We start from the raw sequence: 22,052 nt of genomic DNA on the forward strand, positions 1-22,052 counted from the left end.
CAAGGGCCAAATTGTGACGTCTAGACGTCTGGGTCAGAGCAGGGTCAGAACAGGGTCGTGGATGGACAAGGATCATTGATGCATGTGAGGAGTGAGGGCTGGTCTGTGTGATCCGATCCAACAAACGAGCTCCTGTAGCTCAAACTGCTGAAGACCTTAATGCTGTTGATGCTCGATGGATCAGAACTATAATATAACTTAAAATATATTTAGTTTATAATGTTATAACAGTATTTGTATATTGTTTATAAATATTTTAAATTACCACTGAGCTATATATATATATATATATACACTTATTTATATACAATTTTATATATATATATATATATATAAAATTGTATATAAATGTGTGTATATATATATATATATATATATATATAATTTTTTTTTCCATCTATTTTATTATATATCAGATTATCAAAAATAACTTTATAATTATATTATAAAACTAAATAACTTTTATAAAAATAACTACTTTTATATAATTTTTTTTTATTAATAATAATACGTAAAAAAAAAATGGCAAAGAAATGTATTTCATTTAAAATAATCGTATAGCTTTTGTATCGTAGCGGACAGGAGCCAATCAGAAGCGAGAGACTCAGCCTCCGAATGTCATCATCCAATCATTGGCACGTAACCCTGTGAACGGCCAATCAGACGCGCTGTGTAGTGTGAGGTGGGCGGGACCATGTTTGTGGGTAGGACGCTAACGTGCAGTATGGCGGACGATGGGGACGGCAGGAGCGGAGTAGCTGACACAAGCGGCGGCCAGGGGACAACGACAGAGGAGCTGGATCCGGGGCCCGGTGTCGGCGGCATGCTTCTTAACTTGGCCTTGTTTATTGTGTTCGTGGCTGTTTGCTACGGCGTTTACCGACGGTGGTTCAGGAGGTCAGGCGCTGACGCGAGCCGGGGAGACGAGGCCTCGGCTTTGCCCAAGATGGGCCGGCGGGACTTCACTCTGGAGCAGCTGCGGGAGTACGACGGCGTCCAGAACCCGCGCATTCTCATGGCGGTCAACATGAAAGTCTTTGACGTGACCAGCGGCAAAAAGTTTTACGGACGCGGTAAGAACTCACCCTGAGCAGCTAGACGTGCAGTTTACCCGCTAAAAATACTCAGTAGTGTCCCAAATCGGTGCTTTCTTCACAGCTAGGGCACTAAATAGTGCGCTCAGATCATTATTCTGTCCCTCTTGTAGTGCACTCTTGGAGGGAGCAGTGTGTGATTTGTAACCCCGCCCGCACCTGGCTCTTATACGAGTGACCAGGCAACCCTATATTTCTACAGCTAGTTATCACTTTAATAAACTGCTTTTGGAAGTAAATTAATAAACAAATGTTTATAACTAGTGAGGGTTATTAATTGCTTAATAAAACCTAACTGCTGTAGTCTGGTTTTTATCCCAACTAGTAGTATAGTTCGAGTTAGTTGCTAGTTTTGTTTTGATAATTAAATAACTTGATGTATTAAAAAACAAGCGGATCAGATTTAATTTATACATTTATAAAAACTATATAGGGTTGTTGTTTTTTTCTGTCTTTGCGTTAATTCTATGCTAGGTAACCTACATGTTATTGTAGCTAACTCTATTATTTATCTATTCACGTCGTTGTTTTTTTCCAGTATTTCCGTGTTAAATTAATTATTATTCAATAATTGGAGAAATAATTCATTTTCTAAAGGGTTGATTAAGGGTTTCACGCTGCTGAAATGAATCTCTGACGTGGACTTGGAGCTGCTGCCAGGCCACAGCTAGGAGCTAGCTAACTGTGGGTCGTATTGCAAATCAATCACTTTAGGGCTATCTAGGGGACTAGACAGGGTGCTCTAGTCATTAATTTGCACCCTGTGTAGTGCGCTTATGTAGTCAGCGGGTTAGTGATTTGGGACACAGCGGTGTACATGCGCAGTAAACTCTGAAGGTCCGTTTTACTAGCTGCCCAGCCCACCTTAGATGTCCCCTGTCCCTGGTCCTCCAGTCATTAGCATGAGAACTTATCCATATTATTTTAATATCTACGTATTTGTTTGACTTTTTGTTATTAACATTTTGCTTTCATGGCGTTAAATTAGGTTAGCTTGGTTTTGCATGACCGCCCTCTCATACAAAACATATTTTACCTACTGTGTTTTTTCCTCATGAGGTTCATTTGACTATCTCCAATACATCTTTAATGTACCCCCACTCTGTCAGACTGGTTTTTGTCCGATTGCTTCACATGCCACAGCTGCCTCGTTTAACCACATTCTCCCTTTTAAACCCTAATCTCTCTACTGAAACCCCCAGTCGCTCTGTTAACCTCCAGTTGTCCTGTTAAACTCCCCAGTCGTCTCTCTGTTGAACCCCCAGCAGTCTCTCTGTTGAACCCCCAGCAGTCTCTCTGTTGAACCCCCAGCAGTCTCTCTGTTGAACCCCCAGCAGTCTCTCATTTAAATTCATATTCTCTCTTTAAAACCCAAAGTCTCTTAAATCCCCACAATCTCTTTCTCTGTTAAACCCTCCAGTCTCCTGGTTAAACTCTCTTTTTGTTAAACCCCCCAGTCTCCCTGTTACATCCCTGTTACATCTCTGTGTTAAACTCCTGGTATCGCTGTTTAACCCCCCAGTCTCTGGGTAAAACCCCCCAGTCTCTCTATTAAACCACTCCATTAACAACACTCTGTGTTCAATCCCCCTGATCTCTCTGTCTTCAATCCCCTGGTCCCCGTGTTATACGTTCCAATCGCTCTGTTACCACGGTAGTTCCTCTTAAACCCCCTTTCCCACTCTTTAATACCCAGTCTCTGGTAAACCCCACCATCTCCCTTTTAACCCCTGGTCTTTCTGCCAAACACCCAGTTCTCCATAAACACTCAGACCTCTCTGTTAAACCCCTGGTCCTCGCTCTGTTAAACCCCTGGTCCTCGCTCTGTTAAACCCCTGGTCCTCGCTCTGTTAAACCCCTGGTCCTCGCTCTGTTAAACCCCTGGTCCTCGCTCTGTTAAACCCCTGGTCCTCGCTCTGTTAAACCCCCGGTCCTCGCTCTGTTAAACCCCCGGTCCTCGCTCTGTTTAACCCCCGGTCCTCGCTCTGTTTAACCCCCGGTCCTCGCTCTGTTTAACCCCCGGTCCTCGCTCTGTTTAACCCCCGGTCCTCGCTCTGTTTAACCCCCGGTCCTCGCTCTGTTTAACCCCCGGTCCTCGCTCTGTTTAACCCCCGGTCCTCGCTCTGTTTAACCCCCGGTCCTCGCTCTGTTTAACCCCCGGTCCTCGCTCTGTTTAACCCCCGGTCCTCGCTCTGTTTAACCCCCGGTCCTCGCTCTGTTTAACCCCCGGTCCTCGCTCTGTTTAACCCCCGGTCCTCGCTCTGTTTAACCCCCGGTCCTCGCTCTGTTTAACCCCCGGTCCTCGCTCTGTTTAACCCCCGGTCCTCGCTCTGTTTAACCCCCGGTCCTCGCTCTGTTAAACCACTGATCTCCCTATTATGCACTTAAAATCTTATGTGTAGATATCTACACATTCAGTTCATGTAGCTGTACATTATATACCTCACACTGTGTTTGTTTATAAGCTGTGTTGAATATTTCCAGCATAGTCGATTAGAAAAGGGGTGTGTTCATTCCATAATATTTCCTTGGCTGGATTTGTGTGTGATGTGCCATTGACCTCTGGTGACACTCAAGTTCCAGCGCTGCTTGTTTTGGTTCATCATTTATATGGTTGCTGTAATAAAAATAGTCTGATAGCCTTTGCCCAGATTAGCTGAAGAAACTTCTCTTTGCTTTTAACCTGCTGGCGTTTGCTTTTCATTAGTAATGGATTTGGCCTTCAGAAATGTCTGGTCACTGGGTTATTAGTCAGAAAAAAACCCAACAACTTTTTTTTATTTTTATTAAATGCTTAAATGCTTATTATAACTATGTATTTATGTAAAAAATTTTACTTCAAAATGCAAAAGCTACATACTGAGTTTAACTATCAATTTAGACATTTTAAAGCTTACCTTAACTGCACCGTTAAATAAATTAAATAAATTAAATAGCATCCGCCAAAATCTGTATAACTATAATGAATAAAAATCAGCCTAGTCCATTTAAATATGTATCAGATTAATAAAATAAATGGCGAAACAATATAAATCAAATGAATATATAGTATGTGTGAAATCTACTGATATACAGTACTGTGTAAAAGTGTATAGGTCGTATTTCATAACAAACAGCTTTGTTGTGGCCCCGCTGAAGCAAAAGTATGATTTCTGTGCGTTTTTTGGTGTTTTTTTTTTTTAATGTGATTGAAGGTTTTATTATTAAGTTTCCAATAAATGAAACTCGTACATGTGTACGCAATGCTAGAGCATGTCTCGCACAAGCCCGGCGTAACAGCAACCAGTAGGACAAATGCAGGCGATAGCAACGGCATTGAATAGAGTTCATTCTTTTTAGGTTTACGAGATCTAAATTCATGCTATTGCTCAAATGTAATGTAATACTTTCCACTTTTTGTGTAAAGAAGCTGGGTTTTTTTCTCAGATTTTTTTAAATAGTTTACAAATTTTCTGTATTTTCTGATTTGTATTTTGAAGAAAAATTATTGTCATTAAACCGTTCCGAACCAGGAAATCCAAATCATTTTGCACTGTATTGTGATTAATTTGTGGATAAATTTTTGCTGTAGATTTTTTTTGTAAAAAAAAAAAATTTACCTACCGACGTTACTATCGCTATTAAATGCATCAAAGATGCTTCATGAACGCTAGAAAAAAGATGAAAACGTGCAACCAATACGTCTCGACACGTATTAATCCATACATTTTATTTACGTGATTAGGGATAGAATGGACTGTTGGATCCGATAATTAGAAAACATGGCTATTGAAGAGGAAAAGAAGCAATAAAGCGTTGAGTTGGATGCAACGTTACATCAACGATCTAATAAGATGAAGGTAGTTTATATTTTACGTTGTTTTTAGATTCCTTTTGTGTCTTTAACAATTCGCATTTAATCATTGTCCCAAAGCTGCTTTACAGAATTAAATGTAACTTTTGGCATCAGAAATGAGTCCTTATAAGTTACTTTCTAATATGCGAGCAAGTGGTGACAACGGTCTTGGATAGTTTTTCCTTGTGCATGCGTTGAGGATAAACCTTGGCAGGAACCAGATTTAAAAGAAACCCGTTCTCTTCTGGGCCACGCCCAATTGTCCTTTCATTATTATGAAAGGGTTAGGGTTATTGCGGTTATGACGGTTCACTGATGGACACTTAAACTGTTCATGGTGATTGCAGTCCGAATTCGTCCAAACCCGCAGGTAAAACGTATTAACATTTTTATTTTTTATTTATTTATTTATTTTTGTTTCACTTGCTTCCCTTTTGAACAAAGACAAAAAAGAAACGGAAAATAAACAAAGAAGTTTCGTTTTATTTGACTTTTTGTGTAAATGATAAACTTTTTTTTTTTTTAGAACATCAACTTAAAAACGTGTTTGTTCCTTTCTTTAATAATAAAGTAAAATAAAATAAATAATACCGCTCGCTTTTTGACCTCGTACATCGTTTTCTTTTATTTCAGTTGCTTTCGTGCGGCAGATACGTTACGGTTTTATTCGTATTTTTGTTTTTCGAATATATTTTTTAAGACCATTTTGTGGGACTCCCATATAAATTCACCATATAAATCTCGTTTGCGTCGGGTCCCGCGGCAGTGCAGGACTCTACATCGTAACGGTTTATGATGGCTTTTAATCTTTATAATTATTACAGATTGATCTTAATGGCTCTTGAGTTTATTCAGAGATGATTGACTTCTTCTTCTGATGATTGGATCTTGAAGCAGTGCAGTTTACGATCCTCTGACAATCAGCTTGGCGCAGGTGCATTCACAGCGTCACGCCCAGTTCGTGGCACGTGTAATCGGCAGTCGACTAACCACAAAAGTTAAACAACACTCCTTTATATAATATACACCGTAGCTTATTGCTAACAAATGAATAAAAATAAAGGTGAGTGTTTCCTTCAGGGTCTTAAGGAAGGGTCTTAAGGGTCGTAAGGAAAAGTTACGAAATCTAAAGTTTGTTGGTAAACTTGTAGTCAGTGATTAATTTCTGATGTTGACTGAAGACAGTGTCTTTTCTTTTCCTGTTGTTAGATATTTTTGCATGTTAAAAAAATTGCCACACACACACACATGAGAATCAGATGATCCAAAGCATCAAAGCCCTTTTGTTTTTGTTTTTTTGTTTTTTTATCCAGTCATCAATAAATCAGACACTGAGTGGGTCGGTCCTCTCGCCGCACCCGAGTCATAAGACCTCGAGTTTTTCGAATTCTGCTCCTGATCTCTGAAGATCTCATCATTTCAAATTTATTGTAAAAGTAGTTCAATTGGTGTTTTTCCTCAGATGGTAAAATCCTTAAAAGCTTTTTTTTTTTTTTTGCCCAGGTGTTTTAAGAAAACTGAGTTGGTGTGTTTTTGTAGCTGTAAGTGCATTAGATTCCCAGAATTCACTTCCTGACCGTCTGCACTCACCATCTTCAGTACATAATTATTCAAAATAATTGGATTTGATAATCATCGATTTAGAAATGGAAGCCGTTTATACTCGCTATTAATAATGATGATCATGCGTGCTCCAACAAACTTTACATTCGGAGACCATTCTGGGGGATGGTTCCACATCAACAGCCTAAAGATCTATGAAATTACAGAGCAACGTAAGAACTTTGAGGATGAATTTGGACTGAAATGAATATCAAGTCTACTACAAAGGTTTAGGACCACAGGCTGCATTTTAATGGGATCTTTGGAACATAACCATCCTTTGATTGATAGTATTTTAACCAAAGTTGATCATCTGCAGAATCAATCCTATAATATAATGTTCTATAATTGTTGGATTCCAGGACTTGTTGGACTTTCAGTAAATGAGCGAGCTAAGAAAGCTTTAAAGCAGGCTGTAACTAGATACCAAATTCCTCCCTTAGAGCAACGACCTATTATCAATGGCGATATACTCAATAATTGGCAAGAAGAATGGAATACATGGACGAATAACAAACTGTATGATATACACCCTGAAATTACGAACAGGTTTGTAATACCTTTGAAGACCAGATTTGATCAAGTGATCTTTACCAGATGTTGAATCGGGCATACGAGACTGACACATGATTACCTGCTGTAAGGTGAAGACCCCATTCGCTGTTTGTACTGCAGCATTCCTCTTACTGTCAAACATATTTTGTTGGACCGTCCTGCTTATAATGACCACAGAAGGTTGTTTTATGAAGTCAATTAATTTAATGAGCTGTTTATAAAAGTTTCATCAGGAAAAGTTTTAGAATTTTTATCATATATTAACGTAAACATTTTTGTGTTGTAATTATTTGTTTGTGATTTTTGTTCTTAAAACTGTTCTTGCCATGAAGATAGCCTCAGTAGCTGGCATGGCATTAAATAAAAGTATATGATGATGCATTTTAATCGCCAATCACTGCACACAAGGACATTCGGTGCCACCCAGACGAGGATGGGCTCCTTTTTTGAGTCCGGTTCCTCTCAAGGTTTCTTCCTTATAGCATCATACCTCATAGCGTGTTTTTTTTTTTTTCTCATATAGAGACAAAACTTATACATTCTCTTATTAATGCGTTATCTCTGTAGAGCTGCTTTGGGACAATGTAGATTACAAATAAAAATATGTACAAATAAAAATGAATTCGAATCGAACGCTATATCGTAAGGACAAGTTTTTTTCAGGGAGGTTGTACACTTGTACACCGCAACTGTTCCAGCTCGTCTGTTGTTCCGATCTCTGTTCGGTGCTTTTGTATTTCAGAACTTCGTTTTTTTCGAACAAAAACGACAAATCGATTTTGGTTTTGGAACGAGCTTGGCATTTATTTCTCGCCAGCTGTGTAGGTCTTGACCTTTTTTACTAGTGAAAGCGGACAGATGAAATGAAAGCGAACTCTTCAGTGGTGTATTTGAGGCTCTGTGCTGCCCTGTATTCATTTCCTCTATGCATTATTCTCATTTCTTAGTTTCTGAAGAAAGGTGATGTTAGCAGTGAAACCTGCTGAATATAAATATATTTCGAAATAAACGCACACGTCTTTTTAATCATATACACACACTGAGCGCTTTATTAGGATCACCCGAGCACCTGGGCTTTAACAGCTGGAGGCCACATCAGGTTTTAATTCTGTTAGACAGAACACTGGTGTATTGACTCTTGATTTTTGCTGAAGTTCACGTTCAAGGTCAGAATTTGGCTTCAAAAACACAAATCTATGGACCCATCCTCCCTCGACAGGGCAATGTTTTTGCGGGAAATGTTTTTTCGGCTTACTTTTGGCTCGTCAATACCTATCAGTCATCAGTAAAACTCTTAAGGCGTTCTTGCTGAGCAATTCATGACCACAATTTTTGCACCTTCTAAAGGCAGGCTACTTCCAGCATAATTATGCACCATGGTGCAAAGCAAAAGTTCAGCTTCGTGCTGGTTTTGCGAACATGCTGTTGGAGTGTACAGTGTACATCATCGTCATCATGATAATATTGGAATTGTTGTTTTTAACAATGTGCAATTTGACATTATCGAGTATTAAACCCAGTCAAAACACAACTACAGAGTGCACGCATACATGATGAATTAACAATAAAAAAAAAAAAACGTTAGACTTGAAATAAAACTTAAATGTCTACATTTACATCCAGTGGTGGATGAAGCACACAAACCATGCAGTTAAGTTAAAGTAGAGAAACACAGTAAAATATGACCCTAGTAAAAGTGTCCCTTTTAAACATTCACTTGAGTAAAAGTACAAAAATATTTGCCTTCAAATCTACTCAAGTATCCAAAGATTTATTCTGGCTATAATGTTCCTATTATCATTTTTGTCACAAGACTTTGTTTTAGTCAACTTCATGTGAAAAGACTGTTACACTTTATCACAATAGCTCATTAGTCTATTAATAGAATGATATTAATCAAACACTGATTAAAATGATCATGAGCCCAAACCTCTGTCAACTACTTTAAAAGAAAAAAGAACAAAATCGCAAATAAGACCACGTGTTTTATTAAATAAAAAAAAAACAATTATTTTCAAAAGATTTAGCTATAACATTATTTTATAAAATGTATATTCTATTTATTTTTTATTATATTATAAAATACCAATTTCACTTGTTTGAAGCAGCTACCATGTTTTTTATTATTCTAACTGACCGATTAAATGTAATAATTTGACTGGAAAGATGATGCACACTTTTAGGAAAAATAGAAGAAAAATAAAATAAATAAATAAAAAGCAAAAAATGTAAATGAAAAACATAATTTTTTTTGAATAGATTAATCATCGTCACTGCTGGGAACTGACCACCACACAGAAAATTGAAGTCCGTTGTAGTCCTTTAGGTGCCGGCACCAATAGAACAATTTGGAATGTGGTCGAAAGTGAAGATGCGATTTCATTTGGAAAATCTGTACAAATTGTTTTATACAATCAAGTCAACAAGGACTAGAAATTCAAAGAAATTTTTCCAACATTTTGTAAAGTCAAAGCCACAAACAGTTTTAGGCTGGTTTGAGAACAAAGTGAGGTCCTACCCAGTATTAGTATAGTGTACTTATTAAAATACTCTGTGTGTATGCACAGGTTTACTTACATTCCTTAAGTTTCCAGTTCTCCAAGCTCTGAGACAGTGTTTGGGACTATAATCGAGCCTGTCTCGACTTGTCGGATCTTCTTTCTTCCCTATTTGTTTTTTGTTGAAACAAATTGATTTACATTTTAAATAAACGTACTCTTAAATTAAAAGGGTAGCATATTAACGTCTTCCAAGTCCTCACAAACCACTTACATGAGTTTCAAACTTTAAATATAAACTTTTTTTGTTTTTTTTAGGTTTCTGTATGTTTTTTTTCTTTTTTTTCTTCCTCAGAGAAATCAAGAGAGAGACAAAGTCAGTGTGAGACACAAAAAATTATACACTGACACTATGAGACACTATGGACTAAGAACCTGGGACCGACACAAATGGAGACTGATTTTAAGAGAATGAAACTGGCAGATTGAGACATTAAGAGTGGATTTTAATAAAAACAGATTGAGACAGTAAACCACTGAAAGTCAGATGCACTAAGATATGGTGAAACAGAAACAAAATGTTCATGGACACCAATAGAGTGAGACTGGAATAAAAAAGCTGAGTAGACAGAGAACCAAAGAGAGTGAGACACTATGGACTAGGAAACTGAGACGATCTAAGAAAGAAAGAAAGAGTGAGAGAGAGACTAATGGAGTAAGACCGTATAGACTAAAAAACTGAGACAGATAGAGGTTTGTATATAGAAAGAGAGACTGGCAGATTGAGACGGTGAGCATGGAATAAAAACAGATGCAAAGAGAAACAGACGCTGTAAGGTAAAAAGTTGAGGCAGACGGAGAGAGACAGCTAGAGACTGGCAAAGTGAGACAGACACTGGAATAAATAAAAAAAGAAAACGCGAGAAACTGAGACAGACAGAGTGAGATGTTATGCACTAAGAGATGGTGATACAGAAAGAGTGAGACACTACTGAACGGAAACCTGAGATGAACAGAGAGAGAGACAGCTAAAGAGTGCTATGGAAAGAGAGACCGACAGAGCGAGACTGAAAATGAGACACTATGGAATAATAAAAAAAAAGGTGCAACAGAGACATTAAAAAAACAGAGAAAGTGAGACGAGATGGTGAAACGGAGAGAGAGGAAAAATCTAAAAGAGAGACACAATGGAATGAAAAGCTGAAACTGACAGCTATTCGTGGGACTTGTGGGTCAGGAATTCTGTGGTATTTTGATCACTATTTTTGTCTCTGTTCTCCTTGAGGTTGATTTACTTCTTTAAGCTAAAAACAGACCCATTTCTTCATTATGTAAAGAATTCGGTTTTATGGCCAATTCCCACCAGCCAGCTTTCCTCACATTACTGCAGCAACGTGCAACATCTAAGACGACTATCCGTTCTTCTTAACACTGCTGTTTTTGCTGAATGAGGCACCGCAGCATAGTCTAAAGAAAGACCTGTCCAATCTTTTGTTTTCTTTCGTTAATTATGATAAAAAGAAATGCAATGTAAAATCTTTGGAAATGGTTAGAGGACTATTTAAACAACAAACAAATGCTCATCTTTTACACATTGATCCAGAGCGATTATTCAATTATCTAATTTATACAGTTGAGACCTAGGGACCTCGCTTAAGGGCCCAGCAGTGGCAGCTTGTCGGAGCTGGGATTTGAACTCTCAACATTTAACCAGCTGCCACTTTTCTATATAAAGCATATGTTGTGAAAGTGAACAGGAAATTTGTAATTGGTTAATTATATTCACTATTTTACATTTATATCAATTTATGTAAATTAGCTAATAAAAATTTCCAGTATAAAATTTTATTTTTCCCATATATCCTTTTTCTTTTATTCTTTTTTTAACGTTTACATTTACACTTTGTATTCTGAGCAGTTGAGGGTTAACGGGCCCCAACAGTGGAAGCTTGGTGGTGCTGGTATTTGAACTCATGACCTTCTTATCAAAATTTCAAGATTATTAACACTGAGCTACGAATTCCACACCAACTAATAATAATAATAAAACAAATATATATATTATTTATTTATTTTGGATCTGCATCTCTGCTTACCACCTTACGAACAAGTTACGATCCGAACGATCGTTCGTCCCATGAATTTCTTTTGACTACACGTATCTCCTAATGATGTAAGAACTACAAATACTATCAAATCAACAATAAAATAAGCTAAAACAAATAAAAATAATCAAATTACTGTATACAATATTTTGTATTAAGTAATAAAATTCATAAAAATTATTTTAAAAAAACCTTAAAATTCTGTGTGTGTGTGTGTGTGTGTGTGTGTGTGTGTGTGTGTGTGTGTATATATATATATAGGTCCCCTGGTGGTCTAGTGGTTAAGATGCAGCGCTCCCACCGCTGCGACCCGGTCAGGGAACCATCCCCAGCCACTCTTAGTGCCGGTCCCAAGCCCGGATAAATTGGGGAGGGTTGCGTTAGGAAGGGCATCCAGCGTAAAACATGTGCCAAATCAAACGTGCGGAGGATCCGCTGTGGCGACCCCTAACGGGAGAAGCCGAAAAGAAAAGAGATATATATATATATAAATAAATAAAAAATACATATAGAATACATATAGACATTGGTCATATCGGTAGGAGAATGCTGAGGATGGAGCCACCCTTCAGGCGGAAAAGAGGAAGCCCAAGGAGGAGGTTTATCCAAAAGATTCTAAATAACAATATAAATTTTTTATTTTATTTATATAGTTTAATTTCCATACAAAGAAGCGTTTCTATTTTGATTTTACATTTGTGGATTGTATTTGACACCAGCAGTATATTGTTTGCTTTAAGCAATGAGTAAAATACCCCAAACATAGTGTAGGATACAAATAAATTATCATGTCATTGTTCGTGAGAAAGACAGAAGACCAGCTGGTGAGTTTTATAACATTGAGGCTTTGTATTAAAAAAAAATAAAAAAAATTAAAAAATGTCGAATTGTTGTAAAGCCGTAGAGGTGATCTGTATCCAGCTTCACACCTGTGGAATGAGGAGGAGAGCAGCCTTAAAAAAAACATAAAAAACCAGTATGATCAGTGAGAACCCGTCTTGAGCAAGTTCTAGCTCACTGGTTAAGATGTCAGACTTGGATTCGGATGGTCATGAGTTAAAATCTCCAGCACCACCAAGCTGCCACTGCTGGGCCTTTAAGCAGGACCCTTAATCCTCAACTGTTCAGGTGTCTAAATACGACACAGTTGCTCTGGATAAGAGCATCTGCCAAATGCTGTAAATGTGTTTGTCTCAGTGCTTGTCATCTCCATTTCCACATCTCCATGCATTCATATATAGTTGTAGTTCCTCTCGAGCAGGCTTTTATGGTGGCAATAATGTATTTTCTTTAGATATGTTTTAAATTGATAAGCATGACTGCTCACTGTAAGCAAAATATTACTGTAAGTCAGATTGGGTTTCTCTGCTGTAACCTCCAATGCCGCACAGAGAAAGTGTACTCAGGGTTGCACGTCCCTGCAGTTACGGCGCAAATTATTGTTTTGTGCACTTTTTACTTGCGAAATTTGTCATCGCTGACTAGACAGTCAGCATGGGAAGTTTCCGAGCAGCAGCCGGATGCAGACGCGTTGAAAGATACAATCAGTGACACCACAAACCATGTTGATTTTATATTTTTTTAATTAAAGCGCGACCGTGCGACGAGGCAACTTTGTGAAATATTGATCGACTATTGGTCACACATCTTCACAATTCCATAACTTGAGCTTTTGTGAGGTTTTCGGTCTCCAGCATTTGTATGACTGAAAAGTGGGTTGTGACTGCAGCTTTTACTCATGATTGCCTGAGCGGTATGAACGTGTTCTACTGAAACACGTTCGGTGTGAATTTGCCTTAAGGTGTGTGTGTGTGTGTGTTCGGGGGATTTAAGAGAAATGCAGAACAAATTGAAAACATTCCTCCTTCATTGTTGGAGGTCATGTTTTCCTGTGTCGTGGTGTTGTATTTATAAGGTGTGTCTAAACAAACGCTTCTAAATCTCTTTCTCTCTCATTTTCTCCTTCTCTGTCCATCCACAGAGGGGCCATATGGGATCTTTGCGGGTCGTGACGCCTCTCGTGGGTTGGCTACGTTTTGTCTGGAGAAAGATGCACTACGAGACGAATATGACGATCTGTCAGATCTCAACGCTGTTCAGATGGAGAGTGTCAGAGAATGGGAGATGCAGTTTATGGGTGAGTTTTAGAAAAGTATTGCAAAAGTATTAATTTCCCTTACAAATATCATATAAAATCCAGTGCAATCAACGGCCTTCAGAAGTTACCTGATTAGTAATTACCTGTGTGAACTTAAATCACAGTGTAATTACAGCTGTCCTGTGAAGGCCTCAGAGGTTCGTTAGAGAACGTTAGTGAGCAAATTGCCTCGTGAAGACTAAAGAACACACCAGGTGGGTCAGGGATAAAGTTGTGGAGAAGTTTAAAGCAGGGTTTGGCTATAAAAGCATATCCCACCCAAGCTTTAAACATCTCACACAGCACTGTTTAATCTATGATTTGAAAATGGAAAGAGTATGGCACAACTGCTAACCTACCAAGACATGGCCGTCCACCTAAACTGACAAGCCGGGCAAGGAGGGCATCGGTCCAAGAAGCAGCCAGAATTCCCATTGTAACTCTGGAGGAACTGCAGAGATCCACAGAATGAGAGAGGCATTTTGGACAAAAAAAGTCATCGTCGTCCCATTTGCAGTTTTCCATAAGCCATGTAGGAGACACAGCAAACATGTAGAAGAAGGTGCTGTGGTCAGATGAGACCAAAATTTAACTTTTTGGTCTCAAGGCAAAACGCTATCTGTGGCGGAAACCTAACTGCACATCAGAACCCCAGTGAAACATGGTGGTGGCAGCATCATGCTGTGGGGATGCTTTTTCCCAGTAGGGACAGGGAAGCTGGTCAAAGTTGATGGGAAGATGGATGGAGCTTAATACAAGGCAAGCCTTTAAGAAACCCTATTATAGCCTGCAAAAGGTTTGAGACCGGGGCGGAAGTTCACCTTCCAGCTGGACAGCGACCCTCAACGTACAGCCAGAGCCACAATGGGAAAATCATGGCTAATTGAAATATAAATTTACATTTTTTTTTTATTGTCTTCAAGTTTAATAACTCCCTGAATTAGTATAAGGAGAGAACCTCGAGAGGAACCAGAGAGGAACCTTCATCATAGTCGAGGTTATCAACTGTTCACTGCTGGAGACTTAGGTGTAAAAACTGTTCATGGTGAACAGTTTTTACTGTAACAGACTGGTTCTATTAAATACATTCCACATCTTCATGGTTTTGAGTTCAACCCTCCACAGTATCCTCATGGATCTTTACACTGGGGAACCACATACAGTAGTTTGCCTCCAGAGCATGCTGTTGATATCTTCTTTCACTTGAGGATTTTTTGTTTTTACATGGCTTTAAATTTGTTAAAAACTTAATTCAAACTTCTATTCTTTTAAACCCATTTCTATATTCTAATCTCGCTATCTCGACAGATGTCTAATCTTCTAGTTTGCACGGTTTCCGTTTCTCGCTTAAAGCGGCATTTCATGCAACATTGGGTTTATCCACACACTTTTACACTTTTACTCCCAGTAATGCTGAGAAAACTTGACTTTGAGCCAAGAGTGAGCAACAAGACCCATGTGTGCAGGTGTTTGGAATCATGGAACATATTAAAAAGCTGAACTGCTCCATTAACGTGCTTGAATGGATCAACAGCCAGTGATCCATCACGAATTTCTCTTTTTTGCTGTTTGCTTGATCTTTGCACCAGTCTGTAAATAGTCCTTTGTGATAGTACCATGAACTTTCAACATTATAAAGTCCACAATCAGTTTTTTTTTTTTTTTTTTTTCCTCTCATGTTGCGTCTCTCATTTGGTTTCTTTGTTTGCAGAAAAATACGACTACGTGGGTCGCTTGCTGAAGCCTGGTGACGAACCTTCGGAATACACAGACGAGGAAGACATAAAGGACCATCTGAAACACGACTGACGTGACCAAATCCCGAGACTCAGACCGCTAAGCGTCCAGCCAATTTATCCCCCCGCCCTCCCCTTGTATCCCACTCTTTAGCCCCAAACTCTAAACTATCGGACAACTACTAGTTCATCGGAGTAGATTGCGCAGATTTTGCATCTCGTCTCCAATATCACATCCCCAGGCAGGAGCGTCTGTGTGCCGGCAGCAGAATGTGTCCTGCAGAACCAGTGCTACAAAAAAAACAGACGGCTCAGATGTAGGTCTGTTCGGCAAACTTCTTGATTTGGAGCATTAAATCGAATCCATACTTGCCTCAAGGTGTCCCTTTATACCTGCTACAAACTTTTGGTGGTTGTTCATCCCTTTTCTCCATTCATACCCTGCTTTTTTTTTTTTGTTTGTTTGTTTTGTTTTTCCCAACTCCAGCACACCTGCTTTAACTCTTCAGCCAAATATCAAGCCCTTCTTGAGCTGAGTAAGGTGTGTTTAAGAAGGGAAAATCAAAAAGCGCTCAAATTTCCTTGGATTAGGAGCGAGAATCACCATCGTTTTGTGAATTACTTCGTTTCCAATCTCCCAGTGTGGCTCTGTACTCTATCACAGTGTACTTGGAAAAGGTATTATTTACCCCTTTGTGTTTGCCCCCTCACTCCTGCTCTACTGCAGCCACGGGCCTTGGCTTGGTCTCCTGTTCACCTGTATACACTTGTTCAATATACTCTAAGCACTTAGTCCCGTATGTTTAAGCAGTCCTGGGTCTTCTGCCCGTGTGTGTGTGTGTGTGTGTGTGTGTGTGTGTGTGTGTGTGTGTGTGTGTGTGTGTGTGTGTGTGTGTGTGTGTGTGTGTGTGTGTGTGTGTGTGTGTGTGTGTGTGTGTGTGTGTGTGTGTGTGTGTGTGTGTGTGTGTGTGTGTGTCCTGGTGATGGACTGGAAATGTGAAAAGATATTCAAAGTATGAAACACTGAAACCCCACGTTTTTTATTTAAAGACGTCAATGAGAAGACTTGCGCTAATGGAACTGTGGAGGGGGGTGGTAAAGTGGTACGATCCACAACTGGATTATAGCTACTTTTATTTGTATTTATTTTTTTCTCTCTTTTTTTTCTCTTTTTTTATCTCTTTTTTTTTTTTTTTTAAACACGCTCCATTTTAAAATACCTGCAAATCAAGGTGTCGTTCAAATAGAGAGGTCGTACGTTGATACCATTCTGAAGTGTGAGCAATCTTTAAGCATTAAATCCCCCCCCCCCCTTTTTTTTTTTTTTTTTTTTTTTTTTTTTTTTTTTTGGGAATGGTATGAACTTTTTGTACCATGACTTCAGGTAGGTTTTTTTTTATTTTTTTTTTTATTATTATTTGTTATTCCAGGTGGGTGATAAGGGAAGAACATATCGGAAGTAGAGGAATGTTGCGAGAAACCAATTTTTTAACATTTATTTTATTTTATTTTTTTACAATTCAAAGTTTAGAGTTGCAAAAGGGAAAATCGACTTTCAATCCCGTAAACAGCTTCGAGCGTCGCGGTGTCCGTCTGTCCGTCAATCCTGTCGTTCTTCAACTCTTTAACGGAAACAGCATAAGTAGAAATTGTGCCTTATGTGATTCTTTTTTTTTCCTCTTCGAAAACAATTCACGGCAAAAATCAATAGAAGGGAAATCGAGGAAGAGGGAAAACGTAGTAAAGCGTCGCCCTTTTCCGACGTTCTCCTGTTGACGGTGTTCTACGCTCTTCCTATGTGCCCTTTTTAACTATTCAAACAATGAAAAGGCATGCTTCAGGCTCTAAAGATCGTTCTCCACGTCATTGCCACCTTGTACATAGACTTTATAAAATATTCAGTGTTACTGCCATGTTGCTGTAGTTAATGGACTCTGTGTACTACTGTGTTGTATTGGCCATAAATCTGTCCCATCATTCTTTCTCTCTTTCCGTCTTTCTTTCTTTTCTTCACTGACGTCCATTTTAAGTGTGGAAGAAACAGTATGAGATGTATTTCGGAGGCTAGGCAGGGGTGCGAAGGATTAAACACTTTTTGTTGCATTTCTTTTTTGGGGGAAAGGGTGGGAGGTGAAGAGAAACGGTGGATTCTGTAAATATGTGTATCATTTTATTGAAGCATGTACAGCATAACTATGAGCTAATGCTGGTTTCTCCCCACATCACGTATTTAATTGTTGGGTGCGTGAGCGAGCGAGAGGAAGCGATGTGTCGATGCATAAACAAATAAACAGATTTGGATAATAAAACCACTGTTGCACCTGTCTCGTGTTCACAACAGCGCAGCGGTTTGTTTTGATAGATTCACAGTGCGGGTAAGAGGGTCGTGTCGTGTCATGTCGTGCTAAAGCACACAGCGTTTACAGGTTTATTGCTACGTTTATGGCCGACGTGCAGTTTATTGCACATCGTTTTGCAAATGTTTGCGCACTTTTTTTTTGTTGTTGTGTGTTTTCTAGCTACACAGAAAGCAACGTTCGCACGGGGTAAAGACGTGCATCGGATGCAAAATGTGGCGAAAAACATACAATAAAAGATTCGTGTTTGCAAAAGTACAAGTAGGTCAAAAAAATAAAATAAAAAATTCTTCACATTCTGTGTGGTGGTCCGTTTACAGCAGTGAGATTCATGTTACTGATTTTTATGGGCTTTTTTTTTTTGTTTTTGTTATATATATATATATATATATATATATATATATATATATATATATATATATATATATATATATATATATATATATATATATAAACCCTTATAAAGCCATTTTCTCTAGAAGTGTACAACTTTTTGAGTCGATTTCTTACATTTAATCAGTCTATTAGAATAGTACAATATTTTGGCTGTTACTCGCCAAAAATGGAGTTAGCATTTTATAATATTCCAAAATAATCATCATATAATTAATAATTTTAATAGCCGGTTTGTGGAAAAAAAATAAATGCCACTTTTCGCAGGATATTGATGCGCTTTAATAGACTGAATCACGCAGTGGGTGAATGCACTTTATATGCGCCAAAGCAATTCGCTAACAATTACAATTTATTTATAAATAACTTGCTACTTATTTACTTTTATTTATTTAGTACATATGGATTACATTTTTTTATTTATTGTCTGGACCAATTCTTCTGCCCTTTTCAAAGACTATTCATTGTTGGGGGAAGAATTTACTCTTCCAATAAGGACACATTTTTCTTGGTTAATGTTTGTAAACCTCTCGGTCAGGAAACCATCCCCAGCCATTAGGGTTGCACAAGCCAGTGCACTCTTAGTGCCGGTCCCAAGCCCGGATAAATGGGGAGGGTTGCGTTAGGAAGGGCATCCAGCGTAAAAACGTGCCAAATCTAACATGCGGATCATGAATACGGATGATCTGCTGTGGCGCCCCCTAATGGGAGAGGCTAAAAGAAAGTTTAAGTTTAATAATGTTTTTAAACCCTTTATTAGTAGTTTTGGATCATGAGCGTCTGCCATACAATTCTAAACTTTGTATACAATATTCATGGGACGGTACGTACGTTTGGTTCAATTTTGGTACGGTTAGAAATGCGAAACATAAAATTGACGTTTTTTTTAACGACACTGTTCATTATTATTATTAACGTGTGTCAATTTTTTTATTAATATTTTAAATAAAATGCCTGCTTGGTTAAATAATATTTTAGACATAATAAAATTAAACTACATAATGCAATAGACTTTTTAAAATATTGATTCAATTGAGTAATCAGTTAAATTGCCACAAATGAAATTGATTAAATAAATGGATACATTTTAAGTTTACATTTGTTAGACCCCATTCAGAGAGAGAGAGAGAGAGAGAGAGTTTTACATTTAATATTTTATTTTTTGTTAAAGATATGATCTTAACTGTTCTACTTATTTCAGCAAACTTTAATAAATGTCTTCATTCCTTCCATCCTTCATTCATTCACTCCCTCGATATGTGGAATTGTCAGGATTTGTCATGGCGGTTCTCCAGTGTCGCTCTGGAGTACCGCCATGTTGCAGGTAAAAACAAAAAGTGCTATAATGATTATGTGGAATGTATGTCATTAACAATTAGCCTAGCATTCTGCATATGCAGATTAGGTAAGTCATTTGGGTTGCAGGCTGTGTTTCAATTCCAACTCCAAATACCTGCTTTAAAATATTTTTTTTTTTTAAACATCTTTTTAAGAAAATGTCAACAAAATATTGATCTTAAGTTTGTATACACATTTACCGGTCAGAATATTATAAAAGGAAGAAAAAATGAGGTCCTTTTTCAGTACAGTGAAATTCTTTGTTTGCACATCCCAGTGATGTTAGGAGCTCGGGTCAGCATGATACAGCACCCCTGAAGCACTGCATGGTTGAGGGCCTTGCTCAGGGGCCCCAAGAATGGCAGCTTGGCGATAGCTATGTTTGAACCCCTGACCTTCTGATTATTAATGCATACACGGTTCAGGGGAGACCACGCGAGTCAAGCTTTTACGGCGATTTGCGGCAAAGGAACCATTGCTTCAGAAGATCAACATGCAGAAGAGACGTGCTTGGATCAAGAAACACAAGGAATGGACATTAGATCAGCGGAGCACTGGCGTTTGGTTTGATGAGTCCAGATTTGAGATATTTATTACGGATCGGCGCGTCTTTGTAAGATGTACAGAGGGTCAATGGTTGGCTCCTGAGTGTGTGGTTCCCAAAGTGAAGCATGAAGAAGGAGGTGATGTGGAGGTGCTTCGCTGGTGACGATCAAAATTGAGGACACATCTAACCAGCTTGGTTCCACGGTATTTTGCTTATATGGTGTTCTGTGCTGCTTTTTTTATTTTTACTACACAAACACATTGTTTTGAAACTAATCTCCAACTTGTATATAAAAAATTGTTCAAATAAATTGGAATACATTTTCCAAAATTCATTTCAACTTTTCAAATGAGCGTCACTGATTGGCAGCTGGGAGGGCACGAGGGCGTTGCCTAATTTACATATCATGCATATTCATTACATGGGTTGCATAGTCATGATAGGTATTAATCATTTTACACGGATTAGTTTAATAAATAATTTACTGATAAACATCGTCGTGGGTTTTATAAGATGGCGACTGAAATTCGTCTTCTCCCTAAAGGGGAAATGGCGAGGGGGAAGTCACTGAAGCGCTGAAAACTTCAACATTTCAACCAACGAAGAAAATAAATGTCAACATGGTGTTTGGGCGCCATCTGCTGGTGGCTTGTTTACAAACATCCAGGTCCTTGTAATGTAAACGGCAGTCATGTGACTCGTGTTCGGCTGAAAGCGATTGGAAGCGGTGTGTTTCTATTTTTTAGGTGTTTTTATGTTTTAAAAGTGCTTTAATTCCAAGGATTTGGTGAATGACAATCACATTTCGGGGCAAATTATCAGAGCAGATCAGGAGCAAACCGGGATCGAAAACCCCAGCCTCAGCCCTTTGTGTTGTTTTGGTAAGTAAAAATCCCGAGTCTGATTTTGATCTTCGCCAAAATATTCGATCTTTTTGGTATCAAATGGAGACTTCTCCAAAGTCAGAATTACTAACTTTTATTGTCTGGTGCATGTCCCGAGGTGTTATTAACCCCTGTTGAGATTTTCACAGTTCTTCAGCTCGATTCTCCTCCTGCTTTTGTTGTGCAAACACACCCATTACCTGTGAGTTCTGCCACGTTTGTATTTGTTTACTCAGAGTAGCTCAGATCCAAGGCAGGTCAAACCTCTGTGTGTAACATGGAAACCTTCAGAAATGCCTGCTGTATCTCTACAAAATATCCCACACATTGACTGACCTGCAAATTTTAAAGACACACATTCACATTATACGGAAACACAATTTGTGTGAAAACAGAATGAAAAGTTGCTAATACGATGACATGAATAAAATGAAAACTTGCGAACACTTCAGTCTCCAATGTATGTTTGTACACAAATGTCATAATCAGTGTTGTGCTCGTTACTAAAAAACAGTAACTAGTTACAGTTACTCGTTACTTCATTCAAAAAGTAACTGTTACTTTGTTGATTTTTTTACACCAAAAATTATTGCGCTACTGTTACTTTTAACTTTTTAGTTACTTTTTTTAAAGAACGTTCTTTAATGTTCACATTAATGCCCTTTAATGCGTTCTGTTCAACAAACACAAAACTGACTTAAACACAAAGTAATTTTTAAACACTATTTTATTAAAGTCAGAGCAGCACAAACTGAATATATCACAAGATTTCTGAAATAAATAACAAAACAAGCTGAATAATATATTCACAATCAAAAACTAAAGTGGCTTCTGCATCATAAAACCTGTTGTGTTGAGCTCTTAAACATGTTCCTTTCACAGCTTAAGTATGAAAACTATCAACAGTGTAGAACAGAACACCGGGTTAGCTTCTAGCTTCTAGCTTCATCGAGGCATGGAGTTTCTGGAGG

At 38.3% G+C, this 22,052-nt stretch overlaps 2 protein-coding genes and 2 long non-coding RNA genes across 8 annotated transcripts in view; 3 read left to right on the forward strand and 1 right to left on the reverse strand.

The window, feature by feature from the left end:
• Window positions 1–664: 664 nt before the first annotated feature.
• pgrmc2 (progesterone receptor membrane component 2) lies at window positions 665–17,871 on the forward strand. Its single transcript, XM_083544942.1, has 3 exons — window positions 665–1,073; window positions 13,671–13,826; window positions 15,538–17,871. Exons 1-3 carry the CDS (start codon window positions 695–697, stop codon window positions 15,633–15,635), a joined length of 633 nt encoding a protein of 210 aa, XP_083401068.1. The 5' UTR covers window positions 665–694; the 3' UTR covers window positions 15,636–17,871.
• LOC310727973 lies at window positions 5,645–11,637 on the forward strand. Its single transcript, XR_014534147.1, has 3 exons — window positions 5,645–7,197; window positions 7,740–8,904; window positions 8,961–11,637. It is a non-coding gene; the product is annotated as an uncharacterized lncRNA (long non-coding RNA).
• On the reverse strand, window positions 12,563–21,646 carry LOC310727979. Its single transcript, XR_014534153.1, has 2 exons — window positions 21,174–21,646; window positions 12,563–12,618 (listed from the first exon to the last, which is right to left on the reverse strand). It is a non-coding gene; the product is annotated as an uncharacterized lncRNA (long non-coding RNA).
• The window catches only part of asmt2 (acetylserotonin O-methyltransferase 2), a 51,321-nt gene continuing 49,969 nt past the window's right edge, over window positions 20,701–22,052 (forward strand). For 3 of the 5 annotated variants that reach the window (XM_083544829.1, XM_083544828.1, XM_083544830.1), the window contains exon 1: window positions 20,705–21,078. The gene's annotated coding sequence lies outside the window, so the exon portion shown is untranslated. Of the gene's footprint in view, window positions 21,079–22,052 lie in introns of all 5 variants that reach the window. The other 2 variants (XM_083544827.1, XM_083544825.1) reach the window with 2 other exon arrangements.

This window comes from Silurus aristotelis (assembly GCF_946808225.1).
Source record: "Silurus aristotelis genome assembly, chromosome: 6".
NCBI lineage: Eukaryota > Metazoa > Chordata > Actinopteri > Siluriformes > Siluridae > Silurus > Silurus aristotelis.